Source organism: Pezoporus wallicus, unplaced genomic scaffold (assembly GCF_028554395.1).
Source record: "Pezoporus wallicus isolate ANWC-B61680 ecotype Strahan unplaced genomic scaffold, APGP_CSIRO_Pwel_v1 contig_7011, whole genome shotgun sequence".
NCBI classification, from domain to species: domain Eukaryota; kingdom Metazoa; phylum Chordata; class Aves; order Psittaciformes; family Psittacidae; genus Pezoporus; species Pezoporus wallicus.
In genome coordinates this window covers 1,101,237-1,124,184 of record NW_026638234.1, presented here as the reverse complement: position 1 = coordinate 1,124,184, position 22,948 = coordinate 1,101,237, and the positions used below count along the sequence as shown (strand labels likewise).

The 22,948-nt window shown below is 43.8% G+C and overlaps 1 protein-coding gene across 3 annotated transcripts in view; it reads right to left on the bottom strand.

The window, feature by feature from the left end:
* RUNX1 (RUNX family transcription factor 1) overlaps positions 1-22,948 on the bottom strand; it is a 166,976-nt gene that overhangs the window by 37,443 nt on the left and 106,585 nt on the right. For all 3 annotated transcript variants that reach the window (XM_057410088.1, XM_057410086.1, XM_057410087.1), the window contains one exon: positions 11,931-12,035. In XM_057410088.1, the coding sequence (XP_057266071.1) occupies positions 11,931-12,035 (105 nt within the window). The remainder of the gene's footprint in view (positions 1-11,930; positions 12,036-22,948) is intronic.

Genomic DNA, 22,948 nt, shown 5'->3' with positions numbered 1-22,948 from the left:
AATCTGTACAGTGGTTTCCTCTCTAGCCTCCATCACTTGGAAAAGACTTATACTGCACTCAGGTATTAGAAGGATCAGTATGGGACAGCATCAGAGCTCACCAACCTCTTGTATAGTGTTAAAAAGAGTAAGTAAAAAGATCCTAAAAATTGATTAGACACACTGTAGGATATTTTCTCCTTCCTCAGCTAAAAATATTATTGCCGTGGTGAGGAAAACTAATGGTGATGGTAGTCAGAGCTTTGAGTAAACTCATCAGCAATTATATCTTTCTGCTGTTTTTCTTAAGCACTCTACAATGCAAACCTTCTTTCCAGACAGAAGGAACATTGTGGTAGACAGGATATTATGCTCAATGTTTTCATGCCATGTCTGTAATTACCAGCAGAATCGGTGTTGGTCATCAGACCTGACCTGACCATAGGCACGAGGTGCTGGGAAACGTGTGATTGAGTCTGGGTATTACGTGATTTGATGACCAGGCTGACATCCAGCTGTCCTTGAGAAGCAGAATGCCAAGCAACGCCAAGCACAGACAGACTGAGATGGGAAGCTCTTCCACATGTGCTTCTCCTATCAGCTCCCTGGCAAACCTCAGCCTTTCAGTGTCTCTGTGGAAAAATCTGCTTGTTACTCTGAGCAGCTGCAAACAGACTAGATGTTTCAGGTGCAATCCTTTGCTGAGCATTTAATTTTTCCAGCAGGTGATCCAACTTGGCTGCGTGTTGAAGAAGTGTCCAGTGATACAACAAAGAGAACAGTGATTTACACAGCAGGGTCCCTGCTTTCCGGTAACTCCCCACTTTTCCCATGGGAAACCTCAGGTAGCTACTTGCACCTCTGTTGGGGGGTAGTTGCCCTACCGCAACAACGTGCACCCTGAGCTGTTGGTGCATTTTTTCCTACACATTTTAGCAGTAGTTAGACAAAATTTTGGAAAGATTTCCTTTTTTTTTTTTTCCCATCTCTTTTAAATCAGTGCTTCTTTAAAAGCCCCACACAAACACGCTCTAGGTAGAGCAAAATTTGCAATGAGAGGGAGCCCTGCCCCAGAACAAGCCCCCCTCTCCCAGTAAGCAGGAGAGTCTGGATCAAGCCCCTCTGGCCTGGCCTATATTAGAAAACAAACTTCAGTTTCCTATTTTCCACGTAAGTGACATAATTGCAAGCAGAGAGCCCTTTTTGTCACTGATTCACTATCCAGCTGTGTCAGTAGAGTGGGGAATGACCCCAGGAAAAGGTGCAAGCGGAGGCTGGCACACTGACTACAAGACTCCAGGCTCCTCCGGGCTGGGTCCCTTCAGCTCTCTCCCTACCTCCTGATGAGCATATGAAAAGCCTCACGTCTACGCTGAGGTACCACAGCCAGAAAAAGCAATCTCGACACTTTTTGCGAGGCAGGACATATGCTTCCTCTCCCCCAGCCCTGCTGGTGAGGCCTGTGATGTACAGACAAACAGCAACACACAAACACATTTCCACTTAAAACACTATTATTTTGCTTGCTGTGGATCCACCAAAACTTCTGATGAATCCCACGTATATGTGTCCTCTATTTCTGTCTTGGAAGTACAATTATTCTGTGGGTTCACCCCAGGAATTAGGTCATCGCAATGAAGTAAAAGTAAGGGAACCGAGCGTTAGAAGTTTGGAGGGAAGAAGTTGTTCATGAAAGTTAAATTAGTCTGCAAAATTATACCCTTTGCTTTCTTCTCCCTTTCCCCCATGTCAATGTATATACTTTAAAAATCCCGACTCCTTGACAAAGTTTGAATGACTCCCAACTTAAGTATCACATTGCCAAAAGCCTCTTTTGTTTCTTTATAGTTTGCATCTTCCCACACGTACAAACTGCCATAAGAATACCCTCCAGCCATGGGCTGAGACATCATTAGTTGAAGATATGTATGAAAGAGTAGGTGCAAAATGAGATGCAACCAGCCAACCAACAGCTCAGCAAGCAACCAAGAAAAATACAGGCACAAAAAGACACCTCTGTCCAAAGAAAATCTGCAGAAACACAAGGCTCAGACAGCAAGGACTGAGCCGCCATTTGAGCAGCCCTTGGGAGAAGGCTGTCTCTCTGCTGAATACACGGGACCAGGCTCATAATTCAGGCACCTTATTCAAATGTTAGCTTGGGTGGGATGAATCTGCACCCCTGCTCTCAGCCTGAGTGGGAAAAAATAGGGATGACACCTCTGACACCTTTGCAGTGAATTGGAGAGGACAAACAGGAAAGTGAGTTGCACAATCATGGTTTAGGAGGTCAGAGAAACAGCTTAGATAGAAACCCGTTTCATCAGTCCACTGAACTATCTCTAGACAGTAAAAGGTCTCCATCATTCAACCTCAGACAGAGTTGAACAAGAGACCTGCAACTTAAAGGTCAGGTCTGGTGGCTCACTGTCTATGTAAACCAGGGGAATTTGGCAACACAAATGTAAATTTACTCTCCATGGATGTTGACCATTCAGGCTTTGACAACTTGTAAAAAACTTTGCTCCTGTCTAAAAAGAGTGTATAGCTGCTGTACACACTTCCCTTGAACTAAAGACCTTTGCTTTTACCAAGTCTGGTGACTGGTGTTTCCACACAACAGCTGAAAATACCTGTTTTTCGGAAGTAATGGGTTTGGATATTTTAATCTGTAGTTTCTAAGCAGCCCCTCCTCTGCACTAATGCTCCCTTGTGCCTACACAGGACTGCAGTTCACTGGAAGCTCATAAACTTCATGTGGTTCTGCTTAGTCTTTATTTTAGATTCTTGAATCATTTTTTGCTTTCCTCATTTTCTTTGCAGCTGCAGAGAGATATAGTAAGCTACTGTACAGCATTTTGAAAGCAGGGCCTCTGAGAAGTTTCCAAACTGCATACAAGCAGGTTATTCTTTGGCTTGTTTTCTTTGGCTTGGTGTTAGCAGTACAGAATGAGTCAAACAGTATTAACTTTCAAGAGGGAAGTGGTGTGGTCAACCAAAACTGTTTGCGGCTAGATTGCAAAGATAGGTAGAGCAGGTAATGAAGAACAGCCCATAATGCAGGGTGTAGGTAGGAGAGGCAGACAGACTCAGACAAACAGAATCCTTAATAATTAAATCAACACTGTCGCCTAAGTTTTTCTGCAGCTGTATGTGCTAAGGTTATGACACAGCCTGGCTTTTCTGGACTGGTCAGCCTTGAGAAGGTGTCCTGGTGCATGTCGTGTTTAATGGACTCAAACAACACCACTCTTCAGAGGAAGAATAAAGGTCAGCTGCTATTAAAAAAGGAAAAAAGAAATCTATCAGCTTCTCATTTATGGCTGCTTAAATCCTTTCTCGTGTTTCTTCCCAGTTTTACACGTTGTTCCTTATCTATTCCACGATTAAAGAAGGCAGGCGAGGTGTTTCCATCCTTCCCTCTCTTTAGGATGTGCTTCAGTTAGTAACAAACACATTGTGCCCTCACAAAACAGACAACTCCTTCTTTTACGATTCAGAAGCAGAATCGAAATGGCCTCTCCCAAGCACTGCTCTCCCTCATGCTTCGCACAGACCCATGAAGCACTGACACAGGAACAGTCTGACCAGGATTTATCATTAGCACAAATAGAAAATGCATTTACTGATTACAATTCCCAGTTGTAGCAGATGAGCAAACAGCGAGGGCACAAATGGAGATACAGAGGAAAATCATTTCTGCATTCTTCACAACGAGTGACAAAGGATGAAGCAAGAGCCTGCACTGTTTTCACATGGGTTTGGAAGGAGGAAACTGCTGCACCTTCTGATAATCATGGGCAGGAGAAGCTGGGAGGGACTGTAGCACAAATGGATTTTCACCTCTGCCAGTTATACTCCAAGAAGAAAATAGGGCTGTTCACTGAAAGTGCCACACAGCTTTATCCAGCCCTTCTCTTAGACAAGTGTTGTTTTGCTAAACCAGCAAGTAAGGCAACTCCTCAAAAACAGAGGCTTCAGAAAAAGTCCTGCACTGCTAAAAGCTTGTTTAGCAACTGGGAGCACCTGACCACTCCACACAGGGGGAAAGCCTCCCTCTTCTATGCCCGGCTGCCTTAGGAGCCTGAGGAAAATAAGGCCCTCTCTCCCCCTCCTCTGGTGAGCAGGGGGAAGGAAGTGGGTTGCAGAGGCTGTCGCATTCTGTTACCCTCCAGCACATTCCTGAAGGAAACTTTCCAATCTGAGAGCACTGCAGGAGGCATTTGGTGGCCAACCCTGGAGGGTCAGCGGGATTGTGAACCCAATGCTCCAACGGCCCAGCTTCACTAGCTAACCTCCTTCTAGGGAGGGTAGGGCATACATGACCACAGACAGCTCCACTGAGGGGTTTCAAGTACAAGTCCATCCTTCCCCAGGTCGTGCAAAGCCCCAGCAGCCTCCTCAAAGCTCTCATTTGTTCACATTTAATCTCTGCCATTCAAAAGTCATTCATTGCTGAAGGAACACAGTGGATGAAGGACCAGACTCAGAAATCTTTGTTTCAGGGCACAAACAGCTAACTACTGAAAAGATCATAGAATCAGCTGGGTTGGAAAAGACCTCTAAGATCATCAAGTCCAACCATTACTCCAGGACTGCCAAGAACACCACTAAACCATGTCACTGTGGGCCTCATCTACATGGTTTTTGATCATCTCAGTGAATTAGGGTCTTCCAGCATATAGTCACATCCCCTACGGCCAACCTACTTGCCAAGGTTCTGCATATTAATGCTTTTCTTTATATACACACACACACACACACGCACACAATTACAAGTGACATGTATGTATTCAGCCTTTTTTCATATTTCTATGGAAAATGCCCCCACCCCCAAAGACTTGCTCACCAATCTTAGCAGCTACAAATTCTTTGTAGGTAAGTGCAGTTGACAGGAGAAAGTCAGACCTACTGACTGCTTAGGACACATATTCAGAAGTAATATACATTCACTTAATTCTGCTTTTGCCACAGTTACAGACTACTTGCCCCCCGATTTCAGCAGAGCTGGACAGAGGCTGTATATCCCTTGAAAATCCCACCATGCAAATATAGGTAAACACTTAAAAATACTCATCACGGTCTTTGTAGCCACCCAACCAGTAGGGAATAAAGTGATGAATAAGTGCAAAAGTAAAAGGTTGACAAAGACAAAAAAAAGTGAAAGAAATGAAAAATAACTACCTACCTGTTTTCATTTTAAAATCACAATAATTCAAGGCAGGTGGAAAAAGAGCTGTGTGGGATTTAGTGACTCAAAAAAGGAGTTGAAATCATTTCTATAGGATTGGGCCAGTCTTACCACCATTTCTAGCCCACTCCACAGCAACTCTGGTTTCCTGTTTACCTGCTTTATGCAAGGAAGGAGCTTATCCTGTCAACACTTCTGTGTATCTTCAAAAAAGCCCAGCCAAATAACTAGGTGAGCAAAAACACATGAGCTACTGTGCTCCCAGAAAAGCAGTCTTGACACAAGACTTTGTATTCCACATATTTGACAAATTTATTGAACTAAAATGATGAATTCTCTGCCTCACATCACCCAACATCAACTCTCCTAAGTGACTCAGCAGTGGGACAAAGAAAATGATCCTGTTCCACCTTTTCCATGTGGAAAAGAAGTGTCTGCACCATGAAACTTCAAGGATGCTGGTATTAAAAAACTACTGACATCCCACCTGTGGAGTAGGACAAAAAGGATCCCCCCTATTGCTGTTACACCAGGGAGTGCTGAGCATTCACACAAATTGCATAACCCTTTGCACATCTAATTGATAGAGAACAGCCAGCACTGGTTTTAGAAGCTGTGGATAGCTGCTAGCCAGTTAAAGTCCACAAAAGACATGCCTTGCCTGGACCTTGTTTGCACTGAGGGATCTTTGCACTGCGGTAGTTACAGCAGCTACTGGTCTTTGCCTTCACTGCCTTTACAGTTCGTGGGCAGCGTGCCTGCTGGTATATCTGTATGATTTCCAATCTGAAACCAACTGCTTGAGAGCATGGGCGCTGTTTGAAACTCAGTTCCTGTGCTAGTGAAAGCCCTGGGGTGGCCAGGCAAGGGGACGTGGAGATCTCAGACAACAGGAAGGTGCTGTGCCAGCACTGCCAGCCACTGTGAAGGGGCAAACCCCAGCACAGAGCTGCCCCTGCCCCAAGGGGGCTGCTCCACCTTCCCCTCATGGAGGAGAAGGAGCTTGCTGAGTGGCTGGGATGTGGGGCGCAGGGAGGTCTTTCTAGGACACAGGGCACCCAAGGGCTGTGGAGGGGCATGGGGATGCTCTGCAGAGCTGACTGCATCCAGACATGCAACCCCATCCTGATCGGCAGACAAACTTTTAACATCCAATTTCAGGTGGTCCTGTGCCATGTGATGCTCCTGTGCTATATGGTCCTGTGCTAAGCCAGAAGGCCCGGTGCTCTGTCACGGGAGTAATTCAGGCTGGTTGTGTGAAACTGTGTGTATAATGGAAACAGGCTGATTTCCCCCTCACTCTTCACTTTTCTTCAGAAAACACAAGTCATAAGGGGACAAACTGCTCTCTGCTCTTTTGCTCTTTGCGTACTTTCATTATGAAAAATGGGCTGGTGGCATGCACAGCTTTCACAGTGGGGGGAGATGTGCCCAATCACAGGATATATGCTTCAGGCTGTTGTTCCCTTGCCACTCTGGGGGACCATGGATCTATTCTGGCTGCCAGGGTGCCACTAGGACTGCCATGCCTGTTTAGAAAAGCTCCTTTGGTCTGCAAGCATGTCCTTGTAATAATACACTGCTTTATGCTGTTTAAATTGATCCAGTTGCTTCAATGAGACATACACGCTCTCAGGAAGGAAACCAACAGCAATTCCTTACCTACTCATACCCATTTAGAGACAGCAACACATCAAGACACACTGTGTGAATTGGAGCTAGTGATGTTTTGTAACCTTCCCCCTGCTGCTGCACCACTGCACATAACCATTGCACAAGCCAACTACAAGTGTCCCCAGATTGTGCTCATAATTTAAGCACTAGTCCACCCACATCAGTGTCACCCAGACAATAGGACACGGGGACACAAACACACAGGCACAGACCCAGCAGTCAGCGCACAACCGTTGGCTTTTCTTGCAGCCCATCCCTTTCTTTTGTCTGTACATGGTCTATTTAGGTTGGAAGCTCTTGGAGGCAAGTTCTTTAGCCAAGATATTTTAAAGGGCAATTAGCAAAGTTGGGTTGTGATACTGAGAGGGTGGTGCGCTGTGGAGCATGCAGCTAGTGCTAGCAAAGGAAGAACGGAGTCCCAGTTCATTCCTGTTATATGGGCAATCAACTTGTAAGAACCTCCTTTACCTCTACACATTTTCTGCTAAGTAACCTTTAGACACTATAAGTCTTCAGGTGAATGGAAGGGGCTGATAAGCCATCACGGAAATTCATACGGAGGGTCTCTTCCCATAACACGATGATTCATTTTCTCATGGTTTCTGAACTGTGTGTTGGTATAACAGTTTCCAACAGATGGAGGCACCTGCAGCAAGCAAGTGAAAGCAAGCAAGAAACTAAGGCATTTAGTATTATTTCAGCTGAGATAAAAAAGTTTTTGTTGAGAATAGCTTGGCTTTTCCTTTCATGAAAGGCTCAAGGTGGAAGTGATGTAAACTCCTCAGAGGAATCATTCCTTCCCAGCCTGACATGTGCAGTATCCCCCGCTTCTGCCACGGGATAGGGGATGCTGGCCGCTCACCAGCTCTGCTGACTCCCCTACCAGAGGCTGCTATGGGAGTCTAAGTGTGTGGGCAAAGGTTGGATGGGGATAGCACTGGCAGGTCAGGTGCACTTAACACCACCAGCCCTTGGGATTCCTTAAAAAAGACTTAATGCCAGGCAAGGGGGTCTTTGAAGATCTACTTCGGAACAGCTACAGGTCATGGGCTTTCCTTGAACCTTACAAGTGAGATGGGATCACTTAAGATCGGGATCACTTAAGATCAGGTTCTGGGGGGTGCTCTTAATTGTGTTTGGCCAAAGGTGTACCTGCACCCTCTCTGGCTACCTTTCCCAGGAGGCAGAAGGAAATTTCCATTCCTAAAAAGGGACTTCTTGGTCAAGCAGCCTTTTAAGCTCCTTCTCAAATTCTGCTCAGCAATATTATTCCCTCTCTGTTCCTCTGCATCCTGCCCTTTGACATATGAATGCCAAAAAAGTATTTGGGAAAACCACATATCCAATGCACGGTAATCACATTTAATGTCCAGCTTAACCTTCAACATCTCAGGCCCACTCGGGTTAAACCCATGTAGCCTTTTCATTCCGCACCATTTTCAGGCACCTGGTCCATTAGCAAATCTTTCAGAGCTATGTAGGTTAAAACAATTCAATGAGAAAAACAGAAAGAAGCAGTCAAAAGAAGAAAAACCTAATTTTTCAGCAGATGTACACAGTAGGTCAAATGGCCTAAGGGAAATATTTAATTTAAGAGTCATACTATTTCTACCAAGTTTCCTAACCAAAAGTATTTTCATCAGGAGCACTACTCTTGATCTGGTTACTGCTAATGATTTTCCCCATGGACTTAGCTCATAAAAACATAAATTGCTTTATGAATCATAGAATCATAGAAGTTGGAGAAGAAAATGATGGGTTAGGTCATCTTGCCCTTCTCCCTGACAGTGCAGTATTATTTCTTTTTATATATATATATATATATGAAAATAAGCATTTATTCAGAGCGGTGGAATAAAATTGCTAAGTTCAAAAGAGTTTTTAAAAATACATAATGAAAGCAGTGGAGGAAGAGCCAGATTCTTAAGTACCTTGGCTCTCTCTGTAAGCCATGACAATTTGATGGGAAGTATAGTCTGGATAGGCACAGCCAGAAATTCAGTGGCATAAAAAGGACAATGGGGTAAGTCCTATGCACAAGTAATTATCACAATTGTAAATGCAAACCTGGTAGTTACATAGGCAAATATCCTGCGGGGCAAAAACCCAGCCTTCACAGTAACCCTGACCAAATGTTCAGTGGGACGTGCAAGAACCCAAAGTCTGCAGGCCTTTGTGCAGAGTGAAAGTGGCACATGTGATCATACACACCATGTTACTGTCACCTATCATGACATCTCCATGCATCCCAATGAGCCAAAAAGCTTGTACTTTGCATATTTGCCTTTGGAGCCTTTGGTTCGAGTATTTTTGTGTTTTCCAAAAAATGGTTTCAAATCCTGCTTTGTATTACTTTTTGAAGATTTTTCCCCAAGCACACCTAGTTGAAAAGGCTGTCCTTGTGCATTAATAACCCCTCCACTTTGAGAATCCATCTAATACTGGCTCAGAAACTGCTCTTGATCCGATACTCTCTGAAGACGAAAGAAAATGTTTCTGGTATTTCCTAAGTTAATCAATCTTAGAGGTTTTTTTAAAAAGTATTTCTATGTCCTGTAAAGTTCATTAAAAACCGTCCTGGTGTGAAGGTCTGACTGTGGCCCCAGATGGCATCCATCTTCAGAACTGGCCCCTTACCTTCCAGCATTTTTCTCAGAGAATGCAGGTGCTCAGGAGAACTCAGGCTATCTGAGAATGACTATAAACATGTAGTAAATGAATCAAAACTGCTGCTGGACTTCAGCATATTTATCCTAGATCTCTGTGAGACAGCAGTATCTGATTTTGTTCCCATTACTTTCTTCCACAGATTTCTTTTGAATCAGGACACCTTAGAAAATACACCTCGGTATTTCTGTAATTTCTTTAATTTTTAAGCAAGTGAGTGAGGCTCAGGTCTGTAAGCATGAACATTCCCAAATACCGATTTCTGAAACTAGAAACACTCCAGCGGTTCTTATTCTGATTCTAGTCTCAATACAAGAAGGCTGATAGCATTTTAAATCCCTTCAGTACATGGCATGCATGTTTTGATACGTCTAACCGCAAATCTTGTGTGTGAGTTGTGCAGGTAACAGCCCTGTAATCTATCTCTGTACAGGTTACACATGTAGCCTGTGATCTAATTGAACTGATGCAAAATAGCAAACACACCCACCAACCTAGAGCATAGAAAAATAAATGAGCAGCCGCAGCCCTCCAGAACTGCCTCAGAATGGAGAATGCACTTTTTTTCCTTCTTAGCCTATGGTGTGTCTTCTCAGGCGAGTCTGTATCTATCTCAATCGGGTGTATGAAGAAGAGAGGAGATACCAGACAGCTTGCAGCAGCCGCTGAGATTCAGAGACCGTTGGTGTGAACTCAGACTGAAGGGCTTTGCAGCCCACTTAAAAATGAATCCCTTCCACGCTGCATCATGAATGACTTGGTGATAATGGGAGCTGAGCGTTCCTGCTGAGGGGGGAGCCTGACCTTCCCTTGACATGCCAAAAGCCTCCTCCACTATGCAGCTGATTTGCCTACGACAAAGTGAAATCATTTACAAGGAAGCTTTCACGTACATTTGAGTTGAGGAGATACGTACGTTGCTTCAGTATGTATTGTATCTCTACTTCCTTTTTAAAATGTAGCATCTTATTAAATATTAACTATCATACCAACTGAGAAATTGATTTACAACAGCAGCTATGCCTGGAGGATGATTTTGCTTCTTACCATTCTAGCAACTCATATTCGAAAAATTAAAGCTTATTTGTTGTCTGCAAACTATGAACATGCTCAGGTTAATTGCATACGCAAATCTGTAACTTGCATATACAAATATCTTCTGCTATGTGCGCAGCTGCCTGTTTCACCAGAGATATTTTTTTAGGGACAACTCAGCCACAGTTTTCCAAGAAAATAAATTCAAACTAAATAAGAAGCCTTACCCCAGCAGCTATATTTATTTTAAATTCCGGCCTCAAATCCAAAAAGTATAGGTCAGATACTTCCACTAAATGCATGCAACATCATGATGCAACTCAGACAAATGAAGGATAAAGAACAAAATGCCCAGGCAAGACATGAGTTTTCTAAGCTATTTTAGTTGAAGTTTCAGACCTTTCTTTTCTCCCCCACAAATCCCTTCCCAGTTAAGCAACCCCAAGCTGTGAGTCTCATTCTCTAGTGGGTGCTTGAATACTGCTGCTCTCTTCTCCAGGGATGATTCCACTTAAGCAACAGCCAGAACTTGTGCCAAACATGCAGGAGGAGCGCAAGAAGCTAACCACAAACCTCAATTTACATCAGGGCATTTTGATAAAAATATGAAAATGCCCCATTCAGGCTAATGACTGAGGTTAATGATTGCCTCTGGTAACAGGCAGTGCATGTGCTGCAGAAGCATCTATACCTGCCCATCTGCTCCACCCTCACTTCACCCGGCAGACAAAACAGCCTGCCCTCACCACCAGAACAAAACAACTGCCTGTGTGAGAGGTGCGGGTATTCCCATGGAGATATCAAACATTCACCTCCTCCTTGTACTTAGATCTTTAAAAAACTGAAGGAAAAACAAATAGGAAAGATTGTCTGCCTGTGAAAATGGGTGCTCCTAGTCTATACAACAGCTCAAGGTATACAGTGAACTCCACAAGGCAGCAACCAGGTGTCCTCTCTCAGGCACGTATTTATTTTGCAGGGTGGCTGAGCTTGAAAAGTTAGATCAATGACATATTGGTTTCCAATGCTTTAAAATCCTCTTAACATCTGAAAGGCAAGACTAGCAAGAAATGATGCATAGGAAGGTATATGCTGCCCACCTTTTACCAGCATCCCTTCTGTCAGCTTTTGGGTATGATCCAAGGTATCCCTAGATAAATACTTTAGAAATGCAATGCAAATCATATTCTAGATCAGCTGGACACCCATGAAAAACAAGGTTTTGGGAAGGCATAATTAAAACCATTCATAGGACAGCCTTGGCTTAATACATACCCACTGCCCACATGCACCGAATACAGCTGTATTTCATGAGGGTGGTGATGAACCCCTATACTAAACCATCAACCTGGTCTTCTGCAAATGCTGTCATTAGCTCACTTACTTCTGGGTTCGCGAGGTCCGTCCACAGTTATCTTGATGGCTCTGTGGTATGTGGCTACTTGTGGCGGATTTGTGAAGACCGTGATAGTCAGCGTGAAGCTTTTCCCTGCAACAGGAAAGAAAACCATTACTGAGCATATGTGTAGGGAAAATGTGTACTCCCCATTTCAGATAGCACTCAGACACACCAAATGGCACTAAAACACCTCAGCTGTCCATAATTTAAGACAGACATGTGCCCAGAAAGCTGGGTATATAACCCCACAACTGCCTGGCACTGGACGCATTCCCTTTGTGGCAACTACTCAAGGCTTTCGGGAAAAAAAATTAATTTCTATTTAAATGATCTACAGTTTGTTTGTGGAAAGGAGGTTACCCCCTAACAGTTAGAGTTTATCTGATCTGCATGACTGCTGGTATGTTATCTGTACTTTCTACAGCGTGTTAGCTCAGAAAGGCTTAGAAATCATGTCTGACTCTTCCAAAACTGCCATGGGAATCTGATCAACAGCGCTTGTTAAAATTAAAGAGAACTGGGTGCTCAGATCCCCTAGACAGATCGTAAAATCCCACACTTTGTGGTTGGAGCTAGCATGAGATCAATTCCATATTGCAAACCAGAATCCTTTAAAAATAATCAGCTACTTCAATGCCAAGAAACAAGAGAATGGAAAAAAAAAAAAATCCCTACAGCTTGTCCACAGAGAATTAAAACATTTTATGAAGACATAGCGGAGCATTATGCTTAGATGCTTTATTATCCTGTAAGAAAACTGTGAAGGCCTTTCAAAATTGTTATGTGCATGCCACGGCTCCAAGTTGGGAAAAGTACTCATTCTGATGGCTGCTGGGGAGGGTTTTGCATCCCCTTGTGACTGCAGTGTATTCAGATCCTGCTACCCCTGGATTTGCTTTTGTGAAATGCCAACATTTACTTCAGGCCTTTTTAAATAACAAAAGTTAACATTCTGCAGCTCTGATAAGACCTCATACATGCATTCATTGTGGCTTTGGCCTGGACAACAACACAAACATTGCCTGTCAGCAGGTTTAGCACAGTTATCTGAGCATCACAGAGGACTAAGATACCGACAGGAATCTTAGTTATCAGTAAGAGACATCAAGGGACATCACCCCAAGTTAGATAACCAGGAACTATTGTAAGAAAATTAAGGCTCTCCTCCTTTGGGCACATGCTGTGTGAGCTTTCCCATACAGATCAGCCTGCTTCAGTTTACCACTTGGTTCCAGCCCTCCTGAGTGCTGAGTTCCTTCCCTTTTAAGACTTCACATTCTCATTGTTTGCTTCATTTATCTATATAAATAAATACAAACTTAAATATAAGTATAAATATAAATGCCTGCCTCTAGCAGAAATATTCCCCCTACCCCAACCCCATGCACATTAACTTGCAATTCAATACATCTCTTAATGCAGTTCCGACTTTTGGTGTTAATGGTCTGCATCAACATCATGATGAACACACACACATAGCTGTTACTGGAAACTGTCCTCATCACATCCCTGTGAATTAAGGAGGTATTCTCCCCACTCTGTGGATGAAGAACTGTAGAGAGATAAAGTGTCTTGGCCATGATCTCACAGGAAGCCTGTGGCCAGCGATGCTAACCACTTTGGCTGCTGCCACTAAATCCAACTCTAATCCTGAACCACAGCCCTGTCAAAACAGAAGCTGAAACACAAGCCTTGCAAATCCCAGGTCAGTCTCTTCCCACCTCCACATCCTCATTAGAAAGCAGTTCCTGAGGTGGTACAAACTGCAACAGAAGCAAAACTCATTTCAGATCCCTGTCTCAGGGCCTTTGGACCTCAGCTCTTGGGTCCTACATCTACCCAGACCAAAGATGTCTGTGTCCTTGACAGACTTTAAATACCAAAAATAGTTTATTTCCAGAAATAGTTTCCCTGTATCATTATATACGACACCCAGATCACTAAGACTGAAAGAGAATTTGAAAAGATACTTTATTCTTTTTACTAATCTGAGGTATTTCCACCTGGCTTCCCATTTGTGGTTTTGTCTTGTTTGGGTTTTTTTTTGACAACTACTGATGCATTAGGTAAGGTGTTTCTGCTGTTCTGCTAGACTATGTAGTCCATTTATTTCTTTAGATGTTGTGGATTGATTTTCCAGATAGAAAAGAAATGCAGTATAAAATTGTAAGAGTGGTGAAATGTAGTAAAATGTGGCCACATTACCAGCCTACAAGAATAAAGAAGAGGGAGGTGAAGTTATTTTCAAGATTTTTTACAGAACAGACTAGATCTCAGAGACTGTATATGGTTGTGACGCAAGCTGGCAAAAGGAGGAAGATACTTGGCTTACTTCTTGTTGACAGAAGACTATTCATTAACCACATACTGGTTAACCACAGGACTATATAACCATAAACCTACATGTCACTCATTGCTGCTTACCAATAATTCTGGCTGTGTTTTTTCCCCTGGTTATAGTGTTTCATTTACATTTAGCTTTATTAAGTGGTTTTATCACTTTTATTCATAGCTTCTACATTATTCATCCTTTATGTGTCTGGTTGACAAAAGCAGATTAAAATTAGAGGTATTGTTAGTGAAATCTGTGTTTTATGGATATACCTGTTTCGGGATGACAGTAGGACTACAAACATCTCCTCCTTGCTTTTATATATTATGATACAGCCATGATACAGATTTTTATTTTCAACATGCTCTTGCATAATACACTTACACACAAGCGCAATGCATGTACACACACACATACATATGCAATGTGCAGCAGACTAAACTGGTCGAAGTAATACCAGATTAGTCAGTGGAGGCTGTATTCAGCCTCTCTAGCACTGCAGCCTGTATTGTATGCCATGGTTTCTGATGCCTAAGAAGTGGACCTCGTAACTGTTGGCAGAAGACCTACACTGAGCACTTAGTGTTTCTGCTCAACTCAGGAAGGAGTGAGTGCCACCAAAACAACCTAAGTGATGGACTAACCTCTCTAGTGACTGTAAAGTGGGACCAAACACCTCAAGAGGGAATTCTGAAACACTGGCCTGGTTTGGATGCCTTCAATAGTCATGATGACAATTTGATGATGTCCTAGCAGTCTCAGCAAGACGGCATGTAGCCCTTCATGAGCTAATATCAAAATCTGAGACCCTCTGTGTTAAACAGCCCCATGAATCTGCAGAAAACCATGCACAAATTAGCTTCATCTGTGGTGCATCCCTCAGCAAATCACTACTGTGTCATCATGGGAGTGTTTGCCAATGGTGTGAGGGCTGACGGGTGATGTCAGTGTCAATCTGTGCCTTGCTGGGGTGCAAGAGTCACTTCAGAGGCTGTTGCTGTTTCTGTAACTATCCCTGGCAGCTCCTAATATCAGGCACAAAACACCTCATGAGCACAAGGATTAAATTCTCCAGATGTTGGACAGGGCTCTGCCTTTGGAAACATCAAGCATACCCTCATATGTGTAAAGGCAGAGCACAAGACTCACTGCTGCCATCAAGTCTTCCCTCACAAGCCGAGTACGAAAAATTGCCTGGTAATGTTTATTTTTGCAAGAGCATTAAGGCCAGAACCATTCTGGAAAAAATAATGGAAACAGCAGCATTTCTGGTCAAAATACAATACTGACTTCTGAAATGACACCCGGAGACTCTGTTGATGGGTTTGCTAGAGGCTGTACTACCAAAAAAGGCCTCAGAAGTCGCTGCTGATTTGACAGCTGAAGTCAGATGGGTTAAACCAGTTGTCCTGAGCTCATGACTTTACATGATTGCTCATGAGATTCCCCGATGCTCTACAAAGCTGCAAGAACTGAAGAGGAAGCACAAAGCTTAATGTTGTCCACCAGCACTTGCTCAGCAATACTGTTCCTGGACCAGCAAAAGGTGAAGATCAGTTTCTAAGACCCAAGCATTTGAAGGTATTGTGCCTGTGCACTCTACTGCAATACAGGAACCTGAAGTCTGCATTCAGTCTGCATCCCATCTGACAGAGGCTGGAAGCAAAACGAGCAGGGAGCTCACATCTAGCATGATGAGAGATTATTTAAGTGGTCCCCCAGAACAGCACTGAAGGGCTCTAGAGGGAGCAATAGGCTTGTAAGTCGTGGTCCCTGGGAATGTTTGAGAGGAACCAAGGGGGAAAAATGAATCCCAAGTGACAACATGGTCACATGAAGCTCCTGTGCGCTGATTTAGTCATCCTGAGCAGTTGTTATGACCAGATGGATCTGGGGGAGGGAAGGCACACTTAAAAGTGGCTGCATGTGCAGATGCAAAGGGCAGTGAGAGCAGACACACTTTAGGGAAGAGAGGTCACATCTTGAATTTATCACTTCATTTTAATTCGCCTTTCTCAGGCAAAAAGAGACATTGATTCCATTTACGAAGGTTCATCCAAATGAGGGCAGAAAAAATGAGTTAAAGCTCCATAAGTTTGCTTGTGAAGGGGGAGAGGAAAGGGAGGCCAACAGATGATGTGGTTATTACGGTTACTATCTTTTGCTTTGGGGATTTATTCTGATGAAGTGTCATTAGAGTTGTTTTGCTGTTTGGTTGGTTGGGTTTTTATTTTAATTGTTACAGTAAATTATTAAATAAAAAGAAGAAGAAAAAAGGAAAGGAGCCAAGAACGCTTGTGCTGACAAGGACAAAAGGTATAGCTGGAAAATATGAAATGTAATACACAAATGCAATACAAATTATATTACAGATATTTCTATTATATTAGTGAGAGACTTCCAGTTTCTAGTAAGAAAGATTATGATACTTTTTTTTTAAAGCCAGCTTCTACTTTTTAGTGCTTAGGTACTTACTTTTATTAAACCATGCTAAATGATCAATTTTATACATCTTTACAGTTTCTCACTACATCTTCCTGGGTATCTGCCAAAGTGAAGATGTTTCCTGCATTTTAATAACATATCTGACTTCATCTCTGGGCAGGATGCAATACAAACACACACACATATTCATTCTCAAACATTGACTGTTATACACTGGGGCCAAATTTTGCCATTCTTATCATTTAAGTCCCTAAATGCTCCAATGTAATCAACAGGACAAGAAGGGCCAATGTAATTTGACCCTTCGTTAAATAACTGCTGCTCACCATACAACTGAAATATTTTTGTAGGTATCCAAGTTGCAAGTCCAATTGCAAAATAACTGTCAAAATTCTGTGCTCAGGTGGTGACCCTCTTCTCACACCCCCAAGACAGTTTCACACAGTCAGAATCTAAACTTTGCCCTTTGTGTTTGGTCCAGTGGCTATTTCGTCAGAAAAAAAGCTGCAGCTGAAGTAAGCTGCATCAAAAAAATAACATCATTTGTTTACCATCAGCACCAGAGATACCACAGAATTTAAATATGAGAAAAAACTGTTATTCACCTCATCTGCTGCAAATGGTTTACAAAATCCAACTGCCACAAGCCAATGGCCCAAAGAGACAAATGCGAACATGGGGAGAAATCAGCAAATCTGGGTGATGGCCCCAAAAGTGCAAGGACCGCCCATGCAAATCAGCTGCACTGGCAACAGATCTGTTTGTGTGTTTATATGGATGTCTTGTAGGTGCAAGCGCGTGTCAAGGTGGAGATTCGGGAAATACACATACTTGCCTCCTGCCAAGCTAGCCTGGGTCAGCATAAAAGGTATACTTTTGAACATTTCTATCAAGTGTCTCACTCCAGGAAGCTCTTATACCTGTGTTTACATAGCCTCTACTTACCCAGAATGAAATCTCCATTGTGTTAAATCAACAGGTGTTTTGTTCTGCATTTATATGGTGCCAAGCTATCATGTAATGGCCAGAAGCAGCCCTGCCGCAAACTTAGACCCAGCTATGAACTACTGAATTTGCTTTGCAGTAAGTTGTGGATATGCAACTTGCTGCTGTAGGAGTGTCGCTAGCACTGGCTTCTCCCCTTCCCTTCCCAGCTCCCTGCAGTGCTACCAAATGCTTAAGCAAGACATGCACTTCACTCTTTTCTCCTCCCTGCTCATTCTCCAAACATCTTTCCTGGCTAACAAGTAAATGCTATGGCAGAAAGCACCAGAACAGCCTGCTTCTCTTGCCATGGCCCTATGAATTCTAGAGCTAGAAGGCTAGAAGAAGGTTGTGTCTGGGGTGAAATCATTTCAAGGCATTATTTTGGTGAAGCACATGTACATTTAACCTAAGGCAACACAGCAACTATATTAAGCAACCAAAATTACATAACTGAAATCAAGTAACATTAATAGAGACGCTGCCAGCCTAAGAAGGCATTAAGACTGAATTTTACCTCAAGCCCATTATCTGGGTAGGGATAGTCCCTGGCAGTCTTCTGGAAAATGTTGGTGTCAAAAACATAACCCTAAGTCTGCAAGCTGTGGACATGAAATAATTAAGCAGATGCAGAAGCTGGTTCTATACTCAGTGTAACTGTTAAAACCAAGCTGGCTCAGGTCCTCAGCAGCTATTCCAGTGAGCACGTATTGATGACAAAGAGCAGTGTTTTGCGCATGCCCCTTGTCATTAGGTATACCAGGCAGCCTACAAGACCTGTCACCAACACTGCACATTTCCCTATGCGCTGGAGAATTCCTGGGCAGGTAGCAGGTCCAGAAGTTGCTTCCCCTGCCCTTTGCTGTGTTACAATGGTACCAACGTTCAAATCCCTTTCCTCAGAAAAAAAAAAAGGAGAACATCCTCCTGTTGGAATAAACAAAAAATGACAGCACATAGCACCCCAAAAACATGCCACTGTCAATTCCAGAGCCCCATATTTGCTTGAATGCTGCTTTTTACCCATCACAGTAGGAACTAACACCTTTTGGATTTGATCTGAAGCCCTCTGAAGAGTGATTCTCTCTTGCACAAACATTCTCAAGTGTTGCAAGGGTGGAACTCGGCTCTCTAAACCGGCCACACTTTTTCTCTCCTTTTGGGCAGATGTTTACATTTTAATTTGACAAGAGTTTGCGTGCAGCCAGTTTCACTTCTGCGCTGATGAGCGGTTTCACTTCCCAGTCCCATGTGCTGTCATGATGACACCCTCCAACACCTCCTCCCACCTTGCAGGGGCCTCTGTGCTAATCCCTTCCCTAACAATGTGTGTAAAAGTGCAGCCACCACTGCTGCTGCTGATCCACTGGTTGCCTTGAAGGCACCTGGTGGGCCTGTTCTACTTCAGAAACCTGGATTTAAAATGCACTTATTTGAAATGCTCATGTCTAAAATGTTAGGCACAAGGCAGCAGTCTCAGCTGGCTTCCTTCAGGTTCCTTCCCTCAGGTTACTACTTCTACTACCTTCACGTTATTATTTCACTCTGCTGAAGTGAATGTGCTTCAGCAGAGATGCCACAAATGCACTATTTAGAGAAAAAGAAAGAAAAGTGGCAGTTGAGTAGCAGGAGATACCTGGTGTGGGTACTAAATGGTCATGGCCATTTATCAGGAAGGGAGCTGCGGCAGAAGATGGGTAGGAGAATAACTTTGAGCCTATAGGAAAGGACATGAAATTAACTAACTGAGGAGAAGAGGCATAGAATTAAGAGATTTGGGGCCGAGGTGGCAAGAAGGAGGTATCTGAAGACAGGGTGTCCTACAATAGTCAGCTTAAGGTGACACCCAGTAGTTAACATAGACATTAGTCACTTTTGTATGTCACCATCAACAGTCTGCAAACACACAAAACCACCAGGTATTCGGCCTATATTGTGATGTTGTCTAATTTCAGAAGAAAAAATATTTTAAGCTGCGGTAGGAATTTGGCTGGCAGGAACATTATTTGTACTTTAGCGTCTTCAGGTCTAAATCCTATGTAAATACCAGCTTTTAAGCTTTCTGATGGAGATGGCATATGTATACGCATGTGTGAGTGTGTGCAGCAGAGTTACAACAATGTCTGATGATACATTAAGAAAAGGTGTTTTTCCATTCTGTTCTGAAAGACAACCAAGTGACTTGTTTTAATTGAGTTTTTAGGGTGGGATGCCTTCTTAGACTGAAAGCCTGCAGATCAAGTTTGCAAAATGGATTAAGGCATTAAAAGACTGGGATGGGGGGGAAGACCTTTTAATGGAAAAGCCAAGCAGCCTCTAACTATAAGTGGAACTGCTGCAGTAACCACTATAAAATTCTTATGAACTTGGGTGGAGACAATAATTACAGCAGAGGAAGAATGAGATGCTATGGGGTGCCCAGCCTTTGTAGCAGAGTGGCAGCACAAGGAGATTACAATTTGAGTGTTAAAATACAATGCTTATGGTCTAAATATTTTTAAGAGGTACTATATATGTAATGTATACAAATGGCATGTCACTAATGTTTAAACACAGATTTTGAGATAGAATTATTTATTCCCTAGAGATGTCTCTAATAGAAATCTCTTATGCCCTATGAGTAGGCTACCCCAAAACCTGAACCTCTGCTTTCAAGCCATGACCTATAGCATGCCAGGGAATTTCACTGTGTTGGTGTTTTGTTTTGGTTTTACTTTCTAAGTGCAGTATCATTTTAGATTAAAATGAACTGCTTCTCTATACCAGAGCTTGGGCTGTCTATGAATAGGTATTCAGAAATGACTTAGCCTCCATGAAATGCGTCCAGCTCTAGGGCGGAAAGAAGAAATGATCATTCAGCAGACTGCTATGTCACTGCTGGATGGTTCAGGGAAAGGGAAAAAAACAGCAACAGGAACACCAGATGGAAAGGACAGTTCAAAATGAAGTGACTTAAATGCAAAGCTACCACCTTCTCACAGAAAATGCCTTGGGATCTTTAAGCCTAATAATAGTTCTTAACCCGGCTATAATTTCAAACCATTAATAAGCTTTTTGAGGCAGAAATTATCACCCACACTTTACAGGTGATGACAGAGACATGAAAAGGTTAAGGCCCAGATTCACAAGAGGATTTAGCTGCCTGAAGTGGGATTCAGGTTTGATTTAAATGCTTAAGTCCAAAATTACACCCCTCACACCTCCTGCCCCACCATCCAGGTGGTGCCTAGCAGCAGCCATGGTGGACACCTGAGGGGGCTTCCCCTGCTGAACAGCCCCATGCCCTCGAGGCTGCAAGCTCAACCTCCAGGAAGGAGCAACTCATCATGGTCAGCTGGCCTGAACCCATAGTCTGAGCCTTCCTCTGCCCCTTCTCCTCTGGGAGGTTTGGTTCAGGAGTTGCTGCTTGGGGCTCACCCGCTGACAGCCTCTCATGGTGGCTGCTTTAAGCATTAATGGCATTTCCCCAGGGAAGGTCTCTGTTTTGTAGGGTGCACTTCAGATGTACACTTCGCACCTCCCTGAGGGGCCACGGGCAGGTGGCTCTGGTGGGGTGCAGAATCCTCAGCACTGGTGGCCCCAGCAGCTGGAGGTCCTCAGGAAGAAGAGGTCCTTCAGGCAGAGGGGTGCTGCATGCGTGGCTCTCGGGGCTGGTGGCTGCAGTGTTTGGGGTGAGGAGAGCGCCTTGTTCCACTCTCTTCTCCAAGGACTTCTGTATTTGAACCCATGATTTCTTCATCCCTCAAAGCCCTCTTCTCATCTTTTGCCTAATTGTCAGACCAGGAAAACCTCGACGTAATGGGTGTTGTGGTTTTGGGCAGATCCTGTTCTGAGGCACCTTCATTTCGTGGTGCATTGTCCCATGATCCTAGAAAATGCCCTTTGAGACTTGGATTTTGTCTCAGTTCCTCTCCCTTTTTCCAGCACTGGCTTTCATTTGGGACCAGCCCAAGTCTGGCTACCTGTCCAGCCAGGTGCTGGCATACCTCAGTGCTCTGGTACAGTGCAAGACCTGGGAACAAACATGTTCCTTGCCCTACGGAGCAATGAAGACCTCTCGGCATGGCTGCAGGCAGAGGCACCAGGTACAGGGAACAAGGAAGGTGTGGGTTCACTGGAAGAGCAACATGCTGCTCTAAATACAAAAGGCAAGGAGCACTTTCATGATCATCGGGGCCATTTTAGCAAGTGAGCGACTTCCGCCTGCAGTGGCCTAAAGCAGGTGAACGCCAAAAGAAAACCTGACAAGTCACTTCTTCAGTAGCTAGCTGAGTATGGGAGTGTGCACTGGGACTGTTTACTCAGAGTTCATTTTCTTAGAGGAAGGACTCCTCGTGCTGTCATTACGCTAATGCAATGCTCATTGATTTCAGAGCTCGGAAGAGGTCTGGGGTCACTCGATGGATATCCATGCAGTCAGTGATGAGGGAGATAACACTGCCATTACGAACTCAGAACCTGCCAAGTTCCACCAGAGACAACGTCCAAACATAGAGCAACCCCTGTGACCTCAGATACGGACGTGGTTTCACTGGACTTGTGGTGCATGAAGTCTAGCCTGTGGAAACTTTGTGGCCTTGGCAAAGTGTTCCCTCCAGTTCCTCCCTAAACTTCAGGGAACTGATGTGCATACACACTGCGCCAAGCACCACCCCACTGAAGAACTCTTACGGCATCAAGACTTCAAAGCAGCTGCTTCCCTTTGCCTCCACTCAGTCTCCAGAACCTCCTCCCCATGCACTGCCTGCTCTCTCCCTGCACCACACGGCAGGTAGCTCCCCATCCCCAGAGGGAACATTAGGAAAGGGTGGGAAGAACTTAAGATAATTCCTAGTAGCACACTCTGAAGCTAAAACCTGTTCCCGCGATAAAGGCTCACAAAGGAATAGCAACCTGTGCTGAGAGACAACAGCTCTCAAAGGGGACAGGCATCGATAGAGGAAAGAGGACAAGAGACAGATTGATGAGGGACAAAGATGAAGGGAATAAGGTCGACTAGGAGAGGCGGAGAAAAACTGTGTTGAAATAATAATGGGAAAAGTAGGAGGGGAGCAAAAGAGTTGGACAGTCACACAGCGTTAAGGTAAAAGAAACAAGGCTATTTTTTTCTCTGCTGTTAAAGGGGTTTTAGAAGGAAACAGAGACTGATTCACACTACTGAGGGTTTATGCACATGACTATCCTGGAAAAGATTCTCCTGACAGCAATTGTAAGCCCAAACAAAACTGTAAGCATCCTCGCT